This window comes from Gambusia affinis, linkage group LG02, assembly GCF_019740435.1.
Source record: "Gambusia affinis linkage group LG02, SWU_Gaff_1.0, whole genome shotgun sequence".
Classification (NCBI taxonomy): Eukaryota; Metazoa; Chordata; class Actinopteri; order Cyprinodontiformes; family Poeciliidae; genus Gambusia; species Gambusia affinis.
In genome coordinates this window covers 2,676,398-2,693,827 of record NC_057869.1, presented here as the reverse complement: position 1 = coordinate 2,693,827, position 17,430 = coordinate 2,676,398, and the positions used below count along the sequence as shown (strand labels likewise).

At 39.5% G+C, this 17,430-nt stretch overlaps 1 protein-coding gene across 2 annotated transcripts in view; it reads right to left on the bottom strand.

Annotated features, from left to right (window-relative positions):
• The window catches only part of adamtsl5 (ADAMTS like 5), a 33,273-nt gene that overhangs the window by 2,267 nt on the left and 13,576 nt on the right, over window positions 1-17,430 (bottom strand). For both annotated transcript variants that reach the window (XM_044105903.1, XM_044105894.1), the window contains exons 3-10: window positions 12,534-12,706; window positions 11,764-11,824; window positions 10,855-10,960; window positions 9,673-9,800; window positions 6,270-6,393; window positions 4,885-4,971; window positions 4,320-4,483; window positions 2,387-2,582 (exon numbers count right to left, since the gene is read on the bottom strand). In XM_044105903.1, coding sequence (XP_043961838.1) covers window positions 2,387-2,582; window positions 4,320-4,483; window positions 4,885-4,971; window positions 6,270-6,393; window positions 9,673-9,800; window positions 10,855-10,960; window positions 11,764-11,824; window positions 12,534-12,706 — 1,039 coding nt within the window. The remainder of the gene's footprint in view (window positions 1-2,386; window positions 2,583-4,319; window positions 4,484-4,884; window positions 4,972-6,269; window positions 6,394-9,672; window positions 9,801-10,854; window positions 10,961-11,763; window positions 11,825-12,533; window positions 12,707-17,430) is intronic.

The window sequence follows — 17,430 nt, the reverse complement described above, 5'->3', positions numbered from 1 at the left end:
TTTCTTTCTTTTGTTTTGTTTTTCATGATTGTTGCTGTTTCTATTGGTTGATTAATTTGTCATGTTTCTTTTTACATAAAAAGTCACTTTCTGTGTTTTTGATTCTTCTCTCTGTGGATCGTGACACCAGTGACACTTGAGAAAGAGTCCTTCTGTCCTAAAACTTTTTTTTTTTTACAATTTGTCACAATACAATGACAAACTAATACTATTGAAATTTATTGAAATTTTTGGTAACAAAGGAGCAAAATTGTCTTGTACTTTTTATAAGAAAAAGTATATTTTTTATTCTTATTCTTCCATTTGGATCTCAGCTGCTTCTAAAAACAACAAAAGTGCTTAAAGAAAAAAAACCACCCAACTTTTTTCTATCCATAGAATCGGTTCTATGGATAGAAACTGATTCACTGAATCGGTTCACTTGTGAAAAATGAACCGATTCAAAAACCTCCAGAAAATAACTTCACAAATCAGCAGGCACCGCCCCATTACCTAGCAACCCCAGCTAAGTTCAGCCCGTTACCTAGCAACCCAGGCAGAACGTCAGCACTTTGGTCAGCTGGTTTTACTGCTGTATGCGCTGTACAATGGCTGTTGGAAAAGACAAGTGTTTTGTTGTTGACACCAATCTTCCCGTGAAAAATGTTACGAATTTTATATTTTCCTTCCACTTTGTTAGTATGTTTTGTTTTTTTGGTCTTTCACAAGAAATCCCAATGTAACGCATTAAAGCCTGAAGTTCTGTAGGACAAAGAGGAATACTTTTGCATTTGTGTCGCTGTGAACCATTCTGCACAGACATAAATGGTTCAAACAGAAAGAACACATAATAAATAAAGGAAATTCATCTGAGGAGAATTCATAAAATATATTGGCTGTCCTGAAATAACATGTTTTAAGGAGTTTATGTGAATTCATCCAACTGGCAGGTTTTACGACAGCATCGTCACAAGCTAATGTGGCCGGACACTTTTTGAAAACAAAGTTTAACTGCAGATGTTTTAAAGCAAGAAATAAAGAACAAAAGAAAAGTGTCACTGAAGAAGATATGGGCATTTCAGAAACATATTAAAAATCAAAAGCTGTTGATTGTTTTTAGGGATTCGCAGAGCTTTTTCATCTCAGTCATACTTTAGGATGACCGCACCATCCAACATCATAAATCCGCCTCCAGGCTCACCTTTTTCTACGTTTTCTGGCAACAATTTGAGATGGGTTCAGTTTGGCTGGGATCCACCAGCTGGAAAGGATTTTCCAAGAAGCTGCTGAGATTCATGGCCTCATCGGATGGATCGAAAGTCTTTGGATTGGGAGCAGATTTCCATGTGGTTCAGGAACATCGGGGAGGTGAACAGGCATCCAGCGTGTTTGTAATCCACACTTAGTGCAGATAAAGCAGCTGTGTTCCTCTGAATCAGGGAGGTCAGCATGCAGATCAGCAGCGGGGTAAAGGTGAATCACCACAGATGTTTTCACTCTCTGAACCCAAATGGGCTCACTCTAATTTGAGCAATTACAATAATTGGAACCAATTTAATCTTGGCTCTGTGGTTTCCTCTCAGAAAGATCAACCTGCTGCTCCGGAGCCAAAAGTTGCTCTGTGGACATTGAAGAATGGCTCTTTAAGAGGAACGTAACCACATAAGTTTTTATACTTCCATTTGGGTCTCAACTGTCTCTAAAAACAACACAAGCGCTTAAAAAACAAACATCCAGTTGTTTTGTGACTATAAGGTGATGCTTTTTGGTGTCTGAAAAATGAGCTGAATGAAAAAATTTAACATCAGAATCATCAGGCACTGTCCCCGTTACCTAGCAACCCCAGAAAAGATTAACCCGTTACCTAGCGACCCAAGTGGAGCTCCGATCCGTTTAGTCAGTTGATTTTACCTCTGTACAATGGCTGCTGGAAAAGAAGTGCTTTTCTGTGGTCAACAAGAAAACTCTTGTCTTTTCCAGCAGCCATTGTTCAGAACCAACTGACCAAACATGCTGGAGCTCAGCTTGGGTTGCTAGCTAGCAGGCTAGGTTTCACTGGGGTTGCTAGTTGAGGGGCAGTACATACTGATTTGTGATGGAAGGTTTTTGAAACATCTCATTTTCCAGACACCAAAACCAGTTAAATGGTTTGTTTAAGCACCTTTGTTGTGTTTGGAGCAGTAAAGGCCCAAATCAAAGTACAAAGACATGCAAAACCTGAATTTTGCATATTAGGGCTGCTTTAAATTACCGCAGTCTCTTTAGAAAATACCTTTTTAATAACTGTAAAATACTTTTTCACTTTGTAAATTTGCTCTCACTGTATCGTATCTTATTCTTATTTTTCATTTTTTTCTACATTTTTTCTCCTTTAGTGAGAGTGTGCATGCCTTTATCTTTAACTCACACCAGTGGGGTTTCCGGGCGGTGTTGGGCGGTGCCCTGGAGGTGGTGGTTGGCGTGGTGGGTTGACCTCTGGGGAAGTAGCTGGCTGTGTGGTGAGCCTGTCGCAGGGGGCTCCTCCTGCCGTGGTGCAGGGCGTACTGGTCCGGTGGAAGCCAGTACTCGTACTCGATTCCTGGGTTTCTGTCTGTCGCCAGAACCTGGACACAGAAAAACAGAATCATGTTTAAAAAAAACAACAACAAATCAATAAATCAGTTAGTAATTAGTAAATATATTAGTTAACCAACCAAACAACTAACCGATAACTTAGATCTTTGGAAGTGTTTACATTGGTGTTTCTGGTTTCATGTAATGGAATGAAATGGATTCAGACTAAAGGGTTTAAAGTTGCGTTATGTAACTTTTATAAAAAATAGATTTTTTTACATATTTGTTAAAACTGTCACTATGTTGTGACAGTTTGAGACAAATAATCAGTGAAAAGACTGAAATAAGATAAAGAAATGCATCACTCCTGACCAAAAACAACCAATCGGAGCCAGCAGGAGGGTCTAAGTGCTGTTAATCAATCTTGTTAACATGCCGCTAAATGTGCTAATGGTGGAAAAAAAAACAACTTACCATTACAAGAAAACTGTTTATGCACCATCATCTGTAGCAACGCTAACTAGCCTGAGCAGAAACGACAGGCTGTGCTGACAGGGAAAAGTTGCATCATGAGCAGCACGCACGCATGAATGATTGACAGCGCTAAGACCCACCTCCAAGTGCTGATTGGTTATTTCTGGTTAGCACTGGCGGAAGGTAAAGGAGTTTGATTTTTTCACAGATTATTTGTCTCATATGAAACTGTTACTATAGTGACAGTTTTGACAAATATGTAAAATAATATATATATCTTTCATAAAAGTTACTGCGTCTTTAATGTTTGTACAAATCTTCTCCTCCAAACCAATTCCAGTAATGGTTTCCATAGAGGATAATGGTGCATGGAAATGACTTTCTCTCTTCTAATTCTGGTTTTATTACGTCTGCAAACAAATGTCTTAATATCAACAGTATAGTTTATAAATGCTGGTATATCTGACCTGCGTTTTGTGTTCATAAAAACCACAAAATGGGAGGAACTGACACAGTTTTGAGCTAAACTGGTGTGTTAAATGGTACAAAACACCAGTAGGAAGATGAGAGAAGAAAGAAGCTGAAGCTCAGCGTTTTCATTGTTCTAGTCTGACTAAACTTTACGCTAACTTTGGAGTTTTAAACCTGCTGCTCACCACAGATTCTCCTTAATTCCCATAAGCCTGCTGTAATCCCCGGATAAAATCAGCTCTTTGCTCTGGTGGCGCTTTACAGGTCCTGAAACTTCAGCAGATGATGCTAACCAACCAATCAGTGAAACCAAACAGAGAGCCAATAATTATGGCAGTAATTGTTTTTGATCTGAGTATGCCAACTTCAAGGACTAAAAAGTTTTGTTGATGTTGTACATTTGTTCCCAGAGTCTTATTGTATTTATATTTTAGCTTTGTGTGAATCGGTACGCTTCCATTCATCCTGTTACTTCACTGCTGATGATCCTGAACTTCCCCACAAAGGAACAAGGACTACTTTTTTCTTACATTGTATTTACCGTTCTATTGTTAGCAAGAATATATTTGATTCAGAATTAAGTAAATTACCTAAGAAATAAATACTGTTATTAATAATAATAGTTACATTTAATCCTTTAACTGTTTTTGTTCTGTACTTTGGTTTAACAGTGTTTTTATTTTCACACCAAATACCTTTGCTGAGGTAGATAAGAGCAGCTTCACATATCAGTGAATCTAAATATCACTGATCTCCTAAACTTAGGAAAATTGGTACCGATAAATCAGTGCATCCCTGATTTTTATGTTTACTAATGGCTTGCTTAGTGAAACAGCTCTAACCATCAGATGCAGGTCTTCCTGGGTCGGTCCTGGCACCTCGAAGCTCTCCCAGGTGTCTGCAGAGCGCCGGTACAGCAGCTTGGTCCCAGCTACGCTGTACTCACCGGGAACGCTGATCTTCCAGTTTCCGTTGATCACAAACTGGGATCGACCGTTCTGCAGCGCTGTGCGATGGATAACAGAGAATGGAGTTGCTGAGTATTCGTACAAACTGATTTAAATGCTTCTTATGACGGATTTTTCATGCTAAACTGTTGAAGATTTGAGGGTGACAGAGGAACAAATGATCCTATGGTTATTTAAGGCGGTTTCCATAGCAGCAGATGAAAACAGGCACCTCCACCTGCTCTGCATCCCTTCCAAACCACAGCGTGTGCCATTCTGGGTCTGTTTTATTTGCGTCGCCAACACAGCGATGAGAATAGATAACCTTAGCGATTATGTTACTGGGAAAGAAGAAGCCTGGTGCAGAAAGCAGACGGACAGTGAGCCGCTCGCCGGTCTCCGGGGAACAGATGCAATAATAAGTTTTAAAGAGTGTGAAGGGAGCAGAGATATCTCTTACCCAGATAATTCCTGCTGTTGTCGGTGACTCGGATGTGAGTGGCTCCAGCCGGGATCATCGTCACTTCGTTGTATCCAAACGGCCCGCCTGGAAAATAAAAATACAAGCTTTGGTAGCTTTATTATTTTAACAAAATACTGCTCCTGTTTTTAAGTAAAGCGCTTCTGTGAAACATTTAACTTTGACTTGTGAAAGTCTAATTATTTTTGCCGCTGAAGTTTCACAAACATCATGTGTGACTAAATCTTATCATTTATGTTTACAGAGAGACATTTCTATACTGTTGACACTTCTATGTGCCTAAAACCAAATGTTTATGCACCTTCATATTAATATTTGGTTTAATTGTTTATTAATTGCTTTAGTAAATTTAGGACATCCACTAGCAGTTTCTCAAATCCCTGTTTGCTTCTGGAATAGAGAAGAAATTATTTTTCCTACAGTTGTAAACTGATGAATGATCTAAACATTAACCAGATTTAATTAACTAAATGCTGTTGGGACAAAATTAATAAAAACACACCAGCAAATAATGGTGTTTGTAGAAACTTGGCTACAGAATGAAAGTTGGAGTATTTCTGCCTCTGATTCTTCACTAACGCGTCAACATGACTCAGTTAGGCGAAGACGATCACTTTTATGCAGATGACACCGTCCTAAATATCCCCAAAAACCTAAAACTTATGCAGCTTCTAGATGCAAAACCCTGCAGGTTCTTATCACTGCAACTAAAAAAAGAAAAATAACCCTAATATTGTAATAAGTTAATACATAATCATCACACAATGTCGTCATTTTGACAATGATTTCTCTGGGTTTACAAGGCGCTATAAAATTTACAGCGTTCAGCTTGTAAAAGATGAACCTCCAATCAGTCGTCAGTATTTGCCTGGAGCTGTTATTATCTCCTGTACAAAGCTTGTTGCAGACGGATACAAGGGAAGGAAAACATTTAGTTTTCTTCCCTGCATGCAGTCAGACCCTATATTATCTGAACCTGCAGGTGCCAGTGGAGGTAAAATGTTTCGGTGGCAATAAGCCAGAACTGCTGGGAGATTTTTCTGCTCCTCCTCCCTGAAACCTTAACCACAGTCATTTTAAATCTGCCGTTAGCTGGAGCCCTTCTGGGAAAGCAGCCAATCACCTTTGTGTTGCAAAGCTGTTTCCATGGTTAATATTCACTCAATCGGGTAATAACACTCTGCTAAATCAGCCTGAATGACTAATAGCTGTTGGGTGTGAAAGGACGACTAGAAGCAGGAATTATCCTCACACCGGCTTTCTGAAACCACTTCATCGCATTCCTGAGGCAGAAAGGCATGATGGCGAGTGGTATGAAGGCGTGTGTGTGTGTGTGTGTGTGTGTGTGTGTGTGTGTCCCCTACCTGCCTCCAGCCTGCTGCTCTGGTACACACTCTTGTGGAGCAGACAGGTGGTGTTGTGCCCTCCACACACCATGCAGGCATCTTCCTGCTGCGTCGAACCCAAGATGGAGTCGCAGCCGGGCTTCTGCAGGACACACAAATGGGAAACCTTTTTATCACTGCAAAAACACAAAGTCTTGTCCAGTTTTTACTGTAAAGGTTTTAGTTTACTTGAGGTAAGACAAAAATAACTTACAAAGATAACTTTAGTGAGAGAGGAGGTTGTTTTAAATCAATAATTCCTTAATAGATCTGCCAGTGTAACTACTTTTTGATCAAAATTAAGGAATTATAGTCGTAAAATAAACTAAGTTTACTTGTTAAGTTTATCATATTTCAAATGTACTAAGATATTTCCACTAAAAGGTAGATCAATATGTTGTTATAAGTGAAAACTAGTACTTTTTAAATCAATATTAAAGAATTACTGACCTAAAACAAACTTGTATGTCTTGCTGAAAATTTCTTCCAAGTTGGTTTTGTCTTATTTCAGGTGTTTTAAAATATTTCTAGAAGAAACTAGACCAGAAATACTTGGTGAGATTTCGTGTTTTTGTAATGTATATTAGCTTGTCTTAAATCAATGATTCATAAATATTAATAAAAATTACTAGTTACACCAGCAGCTTTTATCATTTACAACACGGGAAAATAATCTACCAGTGGAACTGGTACTTTTAAATCAATATTCAATAGTTATTAGTGAAAACAAGCTTGTATATCTTGCTGAAAAGTTACTTAACTTAGTTTAGTCTTATTTTAAGTGCACTATATGTTTACAGTAGAAACTATGGCAGATATTTTGTAGGATGTTGTGTTTTTACAGTGCACTCAGCTTTGATACTGCCAAGTAATCCTCCCCTCAGGCTCGGCTTATTTGCCTCTCTGATATTGTATTTCCTCGTCTCCAGCTAACATTTGGGGAAAAACAGCGTCTCTGGGGCTCATAAGGGAACAAGAGTTTGGAGAGGCTGTTTTTTTTAAAACACAAAAAATGTCAAAGCTAAAGACAAAGAGGATGAGCTGGATGGTTTATAGCCTGTGGAGCATCCTGCACCAGGAGCCATGACTGCTTTCCCTGTTCGCCTTCATCTCTGCAGAGTGAGTTAATCAAGGGGGAGGTTCGCAGGCCAGAGAGCAACAGTCTAGAGAACCTGTAATCATCCTCAGAAAGCTGCTTTGAAGATACAAACAGCCTGAGAGTCTCTGTGAGCACAACAGGAAATGAGCTCCTTGTGACAGAGAACAGTGGGCCTCAGTAAAACAGCGAGTAACTCCTGGAAGAGGTGAGTTCATTATCTGGGCTGATAAAGCTAAAAGTGTGGAATAAACTCTCTGAATTGAGAAGCAAACTGTTTTCCCGACAGTTTATCCAACATAATATGATTTTCTAAATGCCTCAAGGTTCGGTTCTGGGATCTTTTCTGTTTACTGTCCAGACTGCAGAGTTTAGATGCAGTTAGAAAATCCTGCTACTTTCACTCATTTTTCTCATTTCGACCATAAATAACGTATAAATAACGTATTTTGTCTGGGACTGTATGTGATAGAGCGACACAATGTAGTTCACAACTGCAAATCTATATTTTGGAGAAGAAGTGTTGGGCAGGTTTCTGCTAATATGCTAACTAACTAATTTTTTGATTAGCACTGTAGTGTTTTTGTTAGTGCATTTAGTTTCCCCTAAATCTGATTTTCTAGATCAATTCAAGAGTGCTTATTTATTATTTAGCAAAAAATAAACAATTTATTTCATTTCCCTTTGGAATCAACGTTTGCTAATGTTCATGATTAGCAAACAACAGGGTTAGCGTGACTAGCTTTTTAGTGAGCATTGTCAAACTTTCAGCATGTATCTCTACCAGCTTTCAACTTCAAGAGACTGAAAATGAGCTCAATACAACACATTATTTTCATGTTTTTAATCGCAAAATATATAATTTTCACCAAAAAAATCCCAAATAAAATGCACAGAAGTTTGTCCTTGTTAGAGGATGTGAGGTGAAATCCTTTCGGCTGCCCTGCTGACGATGCACTGCAGCCGTTCTGAAGCAGCCGTGTGTCCTTCAGCCTGATCTCATGTTTTGACCTGTGCTGCTCAACACCAGCTGCAGGCTGCATCCGTTTCTGTTTCAGCCTCTGCTGCTCTGACCTCTCCCTGCCCGACAACACGGCCCATAAATCTGCTTATTTACACCAAACGCCACAGAGAGCATGCCCAGAAACACACACGTCGACCTATGTAAACACAGAGGCTCCATAATCCCGGCGCTCAGCTGTGTGACCCCTCTGCTAGCAGACGTCTCTCCTGAGTATTACATACTGTGCAGCAGATGCGTGTTTATCTCCAGCCTTCTCCATCTCTGTGAGAATAACCTGCTGCAGACTCAGCTGAGCTATAATGCTTCCTGAAGGCTGCAGTCCAGACTGATGAGTGAACTCTGGCCCAAACGCTCAGCGTGGGACTCGTTTCTCCTGAGAGCTCCGGTCAGAGCGGTCAGCATCGGTTACACCTCGTCCTCAGCAGCGGAGGCCAGCGTTTCCCAAACTTAACCTGCATTTAACTGCAGGAGGAGAAGTGCTGTTTGTTTTTCACTCAGGTGACTCACAGATGGAGCGTTTCCAGATCCAACAAAGGCCTGAAACGCTGAGAAAAATCTGATAAAACTGAATGTAGCTGACGGTTTTCTTCAAGTTACAGTTTATTTCTAAAGCGAACAATCTGAGCTAGAAAATCAATAAATATTTAAATAAAACAAACTGATGCTAAAATAAACTCTGCAAAAGCACAGAACCTTATCAAGCTATTTGAGTCTAGTTTCTAGAAAAAATATCTTAATATACTTTAATATGACAAAAGTAATTTACAAGTAACTTTTCAGCAAAATATGAGCCCCAAATATTCCAAAATATTGATTAAAGAAGGGTTAGTTCAAGCTCTTATTTCTTGCTGAAAAATTACTTCCAAGTTAGTTTTGTCATACAGTGGAAAATGTTAAGTAAAAAACCAAATATTTTTGTTTTTATTCAAAGATTTTTACAGGAAAGTTGCGTTTGCTGCTCCTAAATCATTTAAATTAATAAAAACCTGGCAGAATGAAAAAAAGTGTTTTGGAACCATGTGACCCAAATCCATTTATAATTATTTTTTTTTAAAATAGGAAACATGCAAGATCCCTTTTCTTAGAAAAAAAACAAAAATATATATATTATTTTCTGTGCTTGATTTTATTTTCTTCGCCCAGAGGATTTTTGACTGGTTTATATGATGTCAGTTTTGATAAATAACATGTGAAACTTTCCACACTGATGATGAGTTTTAAACTGTGACCAACACACACATCCAGGTGTTGTTGTCATTTACCAGACAGCGTCCGTTGACACACACAGCTCCGGCCTCCGGGTCGCAGGCCGTACCGTCCAGAACCAGACCAAAGTTGTAGTAGAAGTTGTGTCCCAGTGCCAGGCAGCTGAGCTCACAGGGGCTGGAGCCTGGCGGGGAAAAGCTGCAGTCAGTAAATCATTCGTCTTCATGGAACAAGACATGATAAAAGGAAACAGGACTGGGGGGAGAGAGACGCATAAAATGCAGGAAATGGGAACGAGAAGTGGGAAAGATCTGGAAGAAACTGGCAGAAATAGTAGAAAATCACAATAACACCTGCAGCCGGAGACACCTGTGAGCTTTCAAGACTTCTCAGCTGCAATGGAAGGCAGAAAAACGCAAAAATATGTTTGACAAATCTGAAGTCAGCGCCGAGGCATCGTTTTATTGCTGATTGATGGTATCAGACAGAACAGTTTGTGCTAAATTTAATTTGTACTTGTAAATCAAGTTGGTAAAGTGAGACTAAACGGTTGTGAAATGAAGGATTGTACATGTAGAAATTATTCATATGCGCATTGGAAATGTAAAAAAGATGTTTTTATCTGCAGAAACAGTTCAGTTTCTGAAGTGTAAACCACTTCAACAAATCATTAAACAAAAACACAGATTTAAAAACACACTGATGAAAAAGTATTAGTTCCACACTGACAAAAAGAAACAGGTGATACAACTTAAAAACATTTAGTTCATTTTGTAACTCAATTACAAAACTCAGTTACAAATTTTGTAATTTGTTAATTTTTGATTACATGTAAATATTTGAATTTTTTTCAGTGCACTGATACATTAATTCACTTAAGACATTTTTTCCATAAGTGAAATAATCTGTATATGGAACAAATACTTTTCATTAATATCAAGAAATTATTAACTGCAAACAAGATTGGATTTCTTGCTGAAAAGTTACTTTTAATTTAGTTTTGTTTCAAGTGTATTAAGACATTTCCACTTGGAACTAGACTAAAAATATTCTGTAAGATTTTGAATTTTTGCAGTGTATAACATCAGTCTTTATGCTTTCAGCTGATTGGACGGTAACAAATCTAAGGGACCAATCAGTAGACAGTTTAAGTTGCTGTATTCTAGTTTTAGGTTGTAAAGTTGTAGAATTTTGCCCTCAACCAAGATGGCTGCTCAGGCTGTTATTTTCCTGCTGACCTCCGTGAAACGTTGTCCATCTGAAGGAGTTTCCGGACACCAACGGCCGGTCATTGAACGCAGCACACTGCATGTCTCTGAAGTCCTCTGAGCCAGGAGGACACCTCTGCAAACACAGACATGCATCATGAAGACGCTTCAGAATTAACCTGCGGACAAGAAAAATATGTTTTATGAAAAGCTGAGGTCATATTTCAAGGATGGGGATGAACTTCTGATTATAGCTGGTTGAAAGTTTCCTCATGTTTTAATGTTTCAGTTTAGTTTCTAGATGAGCAATAATGATTTTAGACTAAAGTAGAGAAATAAAACACATCTGACTGATTGATCGTGTGAAAAATTCCTGAAAGGTTCAGAAGTTTTACATCTAAAAATAAAAAATTTTAAACATAAAACATAACCACAGACAAAAATCCATCCATCCTGACCTTCATCTGACCTTTGACCAGTTTTGTCTTTATTCTTCTGAGTCTTGATGTATTTTTTCTGTAATATCAGAAAAAACTCGGAGCTGTTTTAACTCATCTGTTAATTTTTTCTTATCTGGACTGGCTGTCTGAACGCGCACACACACCTCCCACACACACACACACACACCTCCCACACACACACACACACACACACACACACACACACACACACACCTCTCACACACACACACACACACACACACACACACACACACACACTGCAGCCTACCAGCGGCCTGCTCAGACAACTAAAACACGTCTGACTGTCTGACTGTGTGAAATCTCAGTGCAGTGAAAACTCAGGCTGATGCACCAGTGAAACTTCACACCCTGAAAAACCCCTCAGACGCTATGAGACCAATTTGTAAAGCAAACATCGGCCTTTGTTGTAAAACGGACAGTTTTTCTGTGAGGGAGGAAACCCTGGAGCTGCAGTGACCTTGGTGTTGCAGATCTTGTACTGTCTGGGATCTCCAGCACACGGTCCGCCCAGCGGGTTCCTGCACACAAAACAACTTATTCACAAAAATATTGCACTTTTGATTCCATGTTTTTGCACAAACTTATTCTTGGATAATGAGATTTTTGTCTGATCAGTTCTGTTGGGTTCAGTTGGGTTGCTAGGTAACGGCCTGCGCTTGTGGGGGTTGCTAGGTAACGGCCTGCGCTTGTGGGGGTTGCTAGGTAACGGGCAGTGCCTGCCGATGTGTGATGTTACATTCTGGAGGTTTTTGAAACAGTTCATTTTCCAGACACAAAAATTCAAATTCAAAAATATTTTGTTGATCCCAAAGTCAAATTAAATAAAAACCTTCAACTTATTACCAAAAACCAGATGGGTGTTTTTTAAGCACTTGAGTTGTTTTTAGAAGTACAGACCGAAAAGCACGCAGAAATGTGCAAAATGAGAATTTTGCAAGACAGGTCCTTCTTAAAGCATGGCGGAGGGTCCATCATGCTGTGGAACTGCTTTCCAGAGAAAGAAAAGAAACAGACCACATTTAAATATCCTAAAAGTTCATCCTAAACTAACATCTGGTGAAAGATTCTAATCTTACTACGTAAAAGTTGATGTTTTTTTGTTACTAAATCCAGAAAAACAAAGTTTTTTCACCTCAAGATGGCCAGAGTCAAAGATAACAATAATTTATATTTACTAAAATCTCCAACAGAAAATTCCCTGAGGACCAGATGACAGATCTGGATCACCTGGTGATGCAGGTGCGAGTTCGCACCGAGGCTCCGCCCCCACAGCTGCGGGAGCAAACAGACCAGCCGCTCCACGCCGCCCACTCGTTCCTGAAGTGCAGCTGCCGTCGGGCGCGCGCCGGACGCCCCGATGAGGCGCCACTGGATGGACCCCACTCCGAACTCCAAGAGGCCTGCAGCAGGCAGAGACACAAACACAAAACATGAGACAAATGTTGAAACATTTACGCTAATTAGCCTGAATCCACAATTTAGAGAAAAGGTGAGTCAGTTTTGAATCTTTACTGCATTAAAATATATTCAACAAAATCATCCAGCATGTTGTTAGTTGTCTACTTTCTCTTAGATTATAATCAGGTTTGCAGAATATATTTTACACCATGGAACATTATAAAATACAACTTTGATGACATATTAAGGAAAGATAGTTAGAAAAAAGAAACAGATGAGGAGAAAATTTCCACTAAAAATTCAGACAAATTTGGAAATTAATCTAAAAGTTTCTAGAAAAAAAACAACAAAAATTTTAAGCTTGAAAAGTAAAGGAAAAAAAAAAAAAAAACTCACATTTTGAAATTAATCTCAGACATTTTCTAGAAAAAACTTGGACATTTCAAAAGTCAAAAATGATCGATTATTGAAAGAAAATCAGAAATATTTCTAGCAAATGTTTGACTCTTCAGACTCAAAGGCTTCTGAGGTTCTTCTATAAAATTTCTCAAATAGAATATTTGACGCTTCACATCCAACTAACTTAAGAATTTCCTCCTTAGTACACAGCGTATCTGGAGGAGCTGCAGATATTTTCAGCTCAGGTGGAGGAAAGTATTGACATGCTACAAATTTGGCATTTATGGAAGACAATCGTTGTCAAAAGTCAACAACAGCTACATTTTCATGTCTTATTTTTCCTGCTTTCTGTTCTGTGCATGCTAACAGCTGCACTCACTCGGCAGCATCAATCTGCAGACATCCTGCATGTTTAAAGCTGTCATGACGCAAATAGCTATTGTCATCAGTCTGTAATGACTGCTCAGAAAACACCAGGCACAGATTGATGGGATGTCATTCTGTCAAAGAGAAATGGTATGGATGGAGCTCCAACAAAGCCTTCTTTATATTTCCCCAGGAATCTAACAGGAACATAAATCTATTCAAACGGTGGATGGGACTAAAAGTAACAAAGCGGCCCTGTGAGGTTGATGGATCAGGATCAGCAGAGCAAAACAATAAAAGTGATTAGAGAAATCTCTGTGGTTCTCCTCAAACACATTCCAGAGTTTGTGCCCTGGAGGAGGAGTGAAACTGGCAGCCGTCCCACCAGATCCTCACACAGGAGCTGCACTACGAATGCACACGTTTAACTCTTTGCTCACTGCGTCAAGGACTGCTGCAGGAGGAGCTGGAATCAAAACAATGAAAAGGAATCAACAAAACCAGCAGGGTGCAAACCAATAAAAAGGCTGTGTAGTTCATCCAAACCTCTAATTCCCTCCACACCAGTGAAAAGTAGCAAACACAGTTTATAAAATACTGGAAACCCCAACTATGAAAGCTGTGTATGTTGCACTGAATGCTGGGAAAAACATTTAAAGACGCCCTTTGATGAACTAAATAAAAAGTATGTTGCTTCCTGAAAGAGGAAATGCCAAAAATAATGCAAACTACAACAACATTTCAGCACAAAGTGCAAAACGAGACAATAGCTGCGTTTCCATGACCAAAAAACTGCACAAACTGGAATTATGAAATTTAAATTATGACTGAAATCGGCATTTTGATTCACTTGATGGAAATGCCACATTAGGAAATAAAGAAAGGAAGTCAGGATTTTTGATAAAAAGGTTTTGCACCAGGATGAGGTGGTTTTCTACAACCGGATGTTACTACTGGCAGAAATGATGAAGAAGACAGGAGGATGATGTGATTTAAGAACTTATCATGTGAAAAAACTTATTCATGTGATTTTAATTGCACTTCTTCTTTAATGCAAACACCATAATTGTGTTTTATCGACATTATCAGAAAATTGCCAAAGTTTTGCACACATTTGTAACAGTATGCAGCTATGGACTCAATCCACTCCAACTTCACCCCAGGAAGTTCAATTTCCTCGTTTGAAAGCAGGGGTGTCCAAAGTGTGGCCCATAGGCCATTTGTGGCCCTTGAACTGATTTTTTGTGGCCCCAACTGCAATTGAACACAGATGCAAATTCATCCCATCCAACACAGACGGCTGATGCCGATGGAGTCGTTTTATTTGTAACCAAGGTAAAGTTTTACATAATGTGGTTTTCTTACAATGGAAAAAGTTAAATACGACAGAGACTTTTACTGAAAAGCCAACTGGAGATTCTGGATTCTTCCACCACCAAAGTAAAGTACCTGAGCTTCAGAAAACCTTAAAACACCTTTCAGCTTTAAATGTGGCCTGTTATACTTCCTTCAACAGGTCAGGAGATGCATACAGGCTACAAAACATGTTCATTACACTTTTGCACAAAATTATTCTTAGATTGTTAGATTTTCTGGTCTTTTTTGAACTCCTTTCAGAATGAGCTGTTTTGCCACTTTAAACTCAAGTAAACGTCTCCTGACCACGCCCTCAATTCAATGTTTACTCTCACACGTAAAATGGCTGCTAACAGATGCACTTTATACAACCATACATCTTTGAAAAGCAGAAGTGGAGCCTCCTGCACAACCAACCAGAATACAGCGAGTGGTTTCTGGAGTCAATAACAAAACACTTGTCTTTTCCAGCAGCCATTGAACAGCGGTAAAACCAGCTGACCAAAGACGCTGGAGCTTTGCTTTTGTTGCTCAGTAACGGGCGGAACTCCGCTGGGGTTGCTAGGTAACGGGCAGAACTCCGCTGGGGTTGCTAGGTAACGGGCAGAACTCCGCTGGGGTTGCTAGGTAAAGGGCAGAACTCCGCTGGGGTTGCTAGGTAACGGGCAGAACTCCGCTGGGGTTGCTAGGTAACGGGCAGAACTCCGCTGGGGTTGCTAGGTAACGGGCAGAACTCCGCTGGGGTTGCTAGGTAACGGGCAGAACTCCACTGGGGTTGCTAGGTAACTGGCAGAACTCCGCTGGGGTTGCTAGGTAACTGGCAGAACTCCACTGGGGTTGCTAGGTAACTGGCAGAACTCCGCTGGGGTTGCTAGGTAAATGGCGGAACTCCGCTGGGGTTGCTAGCTAACAGGCAGTGGCTGCTGATTTGGGACGTTACATTCCTGAGTTTTTTGAAACGGTTTAATTTCTGGGCACCAAAAAACATGAACTTATTGCTAAAAGCCATCTGGGTGGTTTTTTTTGTTTGTTTTTTTTTTTTTTTGGAATTAGCGGAAACCCAAATGGAAGTAAAAAATCATCCAAAATGGGACGTTTGCATTGCAGGTCCCCTTTAAGTCGTCGTGCGCCACATGTATTAATTCGTTAATTTCCAGATATCTGTGCAGAACACAAAGTTACTTCATCTGACCTTTGAAATTAAAGCTACAGGCAGAAGAAAGAAACAAACTAATTGAGTCTCTTTGACTTTGTGACTCATTCTGCACAAACACACTGAAACCCAACTTGTGCCGCGACTCCACATAATTTCTTGGCAGGGTCTCTTGAGGTTGCCCTCATTAGTGTTACTCCCGTTCAAATTAGCGTTGATAACAGTTGGAGATGGGAGGCAGCTGGCCTGCTAGATTAGTGAAAGCAACCTTTGACCTTAACAGTACACTCCTTCTCTCTTCAGCTTGAAGAGAGAAGCTTCATATAGGAAGCAAAGCGGAGGGGAAAAAAACGAGAGCAAAGGTAAATGAACCAGACTCATCTTTTCAGAAATACTATTTGAATAAATATGGCACTAAAAGGGCAAACACTTCAAAATCTGAAAAACAACAAAACATTCCCTTACATTATGCAGACAGGTGTTGATGTAGAAATGAAGAGAGCAGCTACTGACCTAAACCTGCCCATATGTAGTGTGAGGAATAACTAAAACATTTAAAACAACTGAAACTGTGACAAGCAGAGCTGAAGGAGGATTTCAGGTTATCTTCCCAAACAATGAAGAAAATGGCAAAGTGTGTAAAAACACCAGGCTAACCGTTCAAGAACTGCAGCAGAGAAAGGCATGTTGGGGTCACCAAGGTTACGCTCACGCAGCAGGTCTTGATGTTCAGTTTTTATTTTCTTATGTTTTGATCGGTTGTTCTGATGCGACTGCAGTCAGATTTCTGTGTGAGCAGCTTACAACCTGCATGTGCAGAAGAAGAACGCTGACATCACGGCAGCGCTCTGTTTATGGAAGTAAAAATGGCCGCCATCGCTTACGGGTCCATTTTATAGTTGATTCAGCGACGGGACCCAACAGTAACCAACAGTCCATCACAAATGAGCACAAAACCTGGTTAACATATTGCTAATGTCGAAACAACAGAATTATGGTGTTTCTATCAATTAAAATGTCTGTAAGTGATCAAAAACACGCTGCGCCATCATCCTCCAACCACTTCCTGTTGTCTTCTTCTTCACCATCTCTGCCAGTTGAACGTCCAGTTTCTGGTCATGTGACCCGTGATGCAGAAAAAGTGTTTCGGTTGCAGTTTGGAGAATTAAACCCATTTTCAAACGTCCAGAAACTCCAAAAAACCTTTTATCAAAAACAGGAGCGTTGATAGAAACTGTCCTGTTTACATCAAACAAATTTACTTCAGTTCATTTTTCAAAGTCAGATTTTCAACATGTTAGTGATTCATTTAGAAATGTCACAGTTTCAGGCGTATAGATTCAATATTTATCTTTAGTTTGTAATATTTAGTTTGCAAACTAAATATCAAGTTATCTAAACTAAACAAGTTTAGCAAAATGTTTAGTTTGAAGCTAATTACTTAACTTAAAA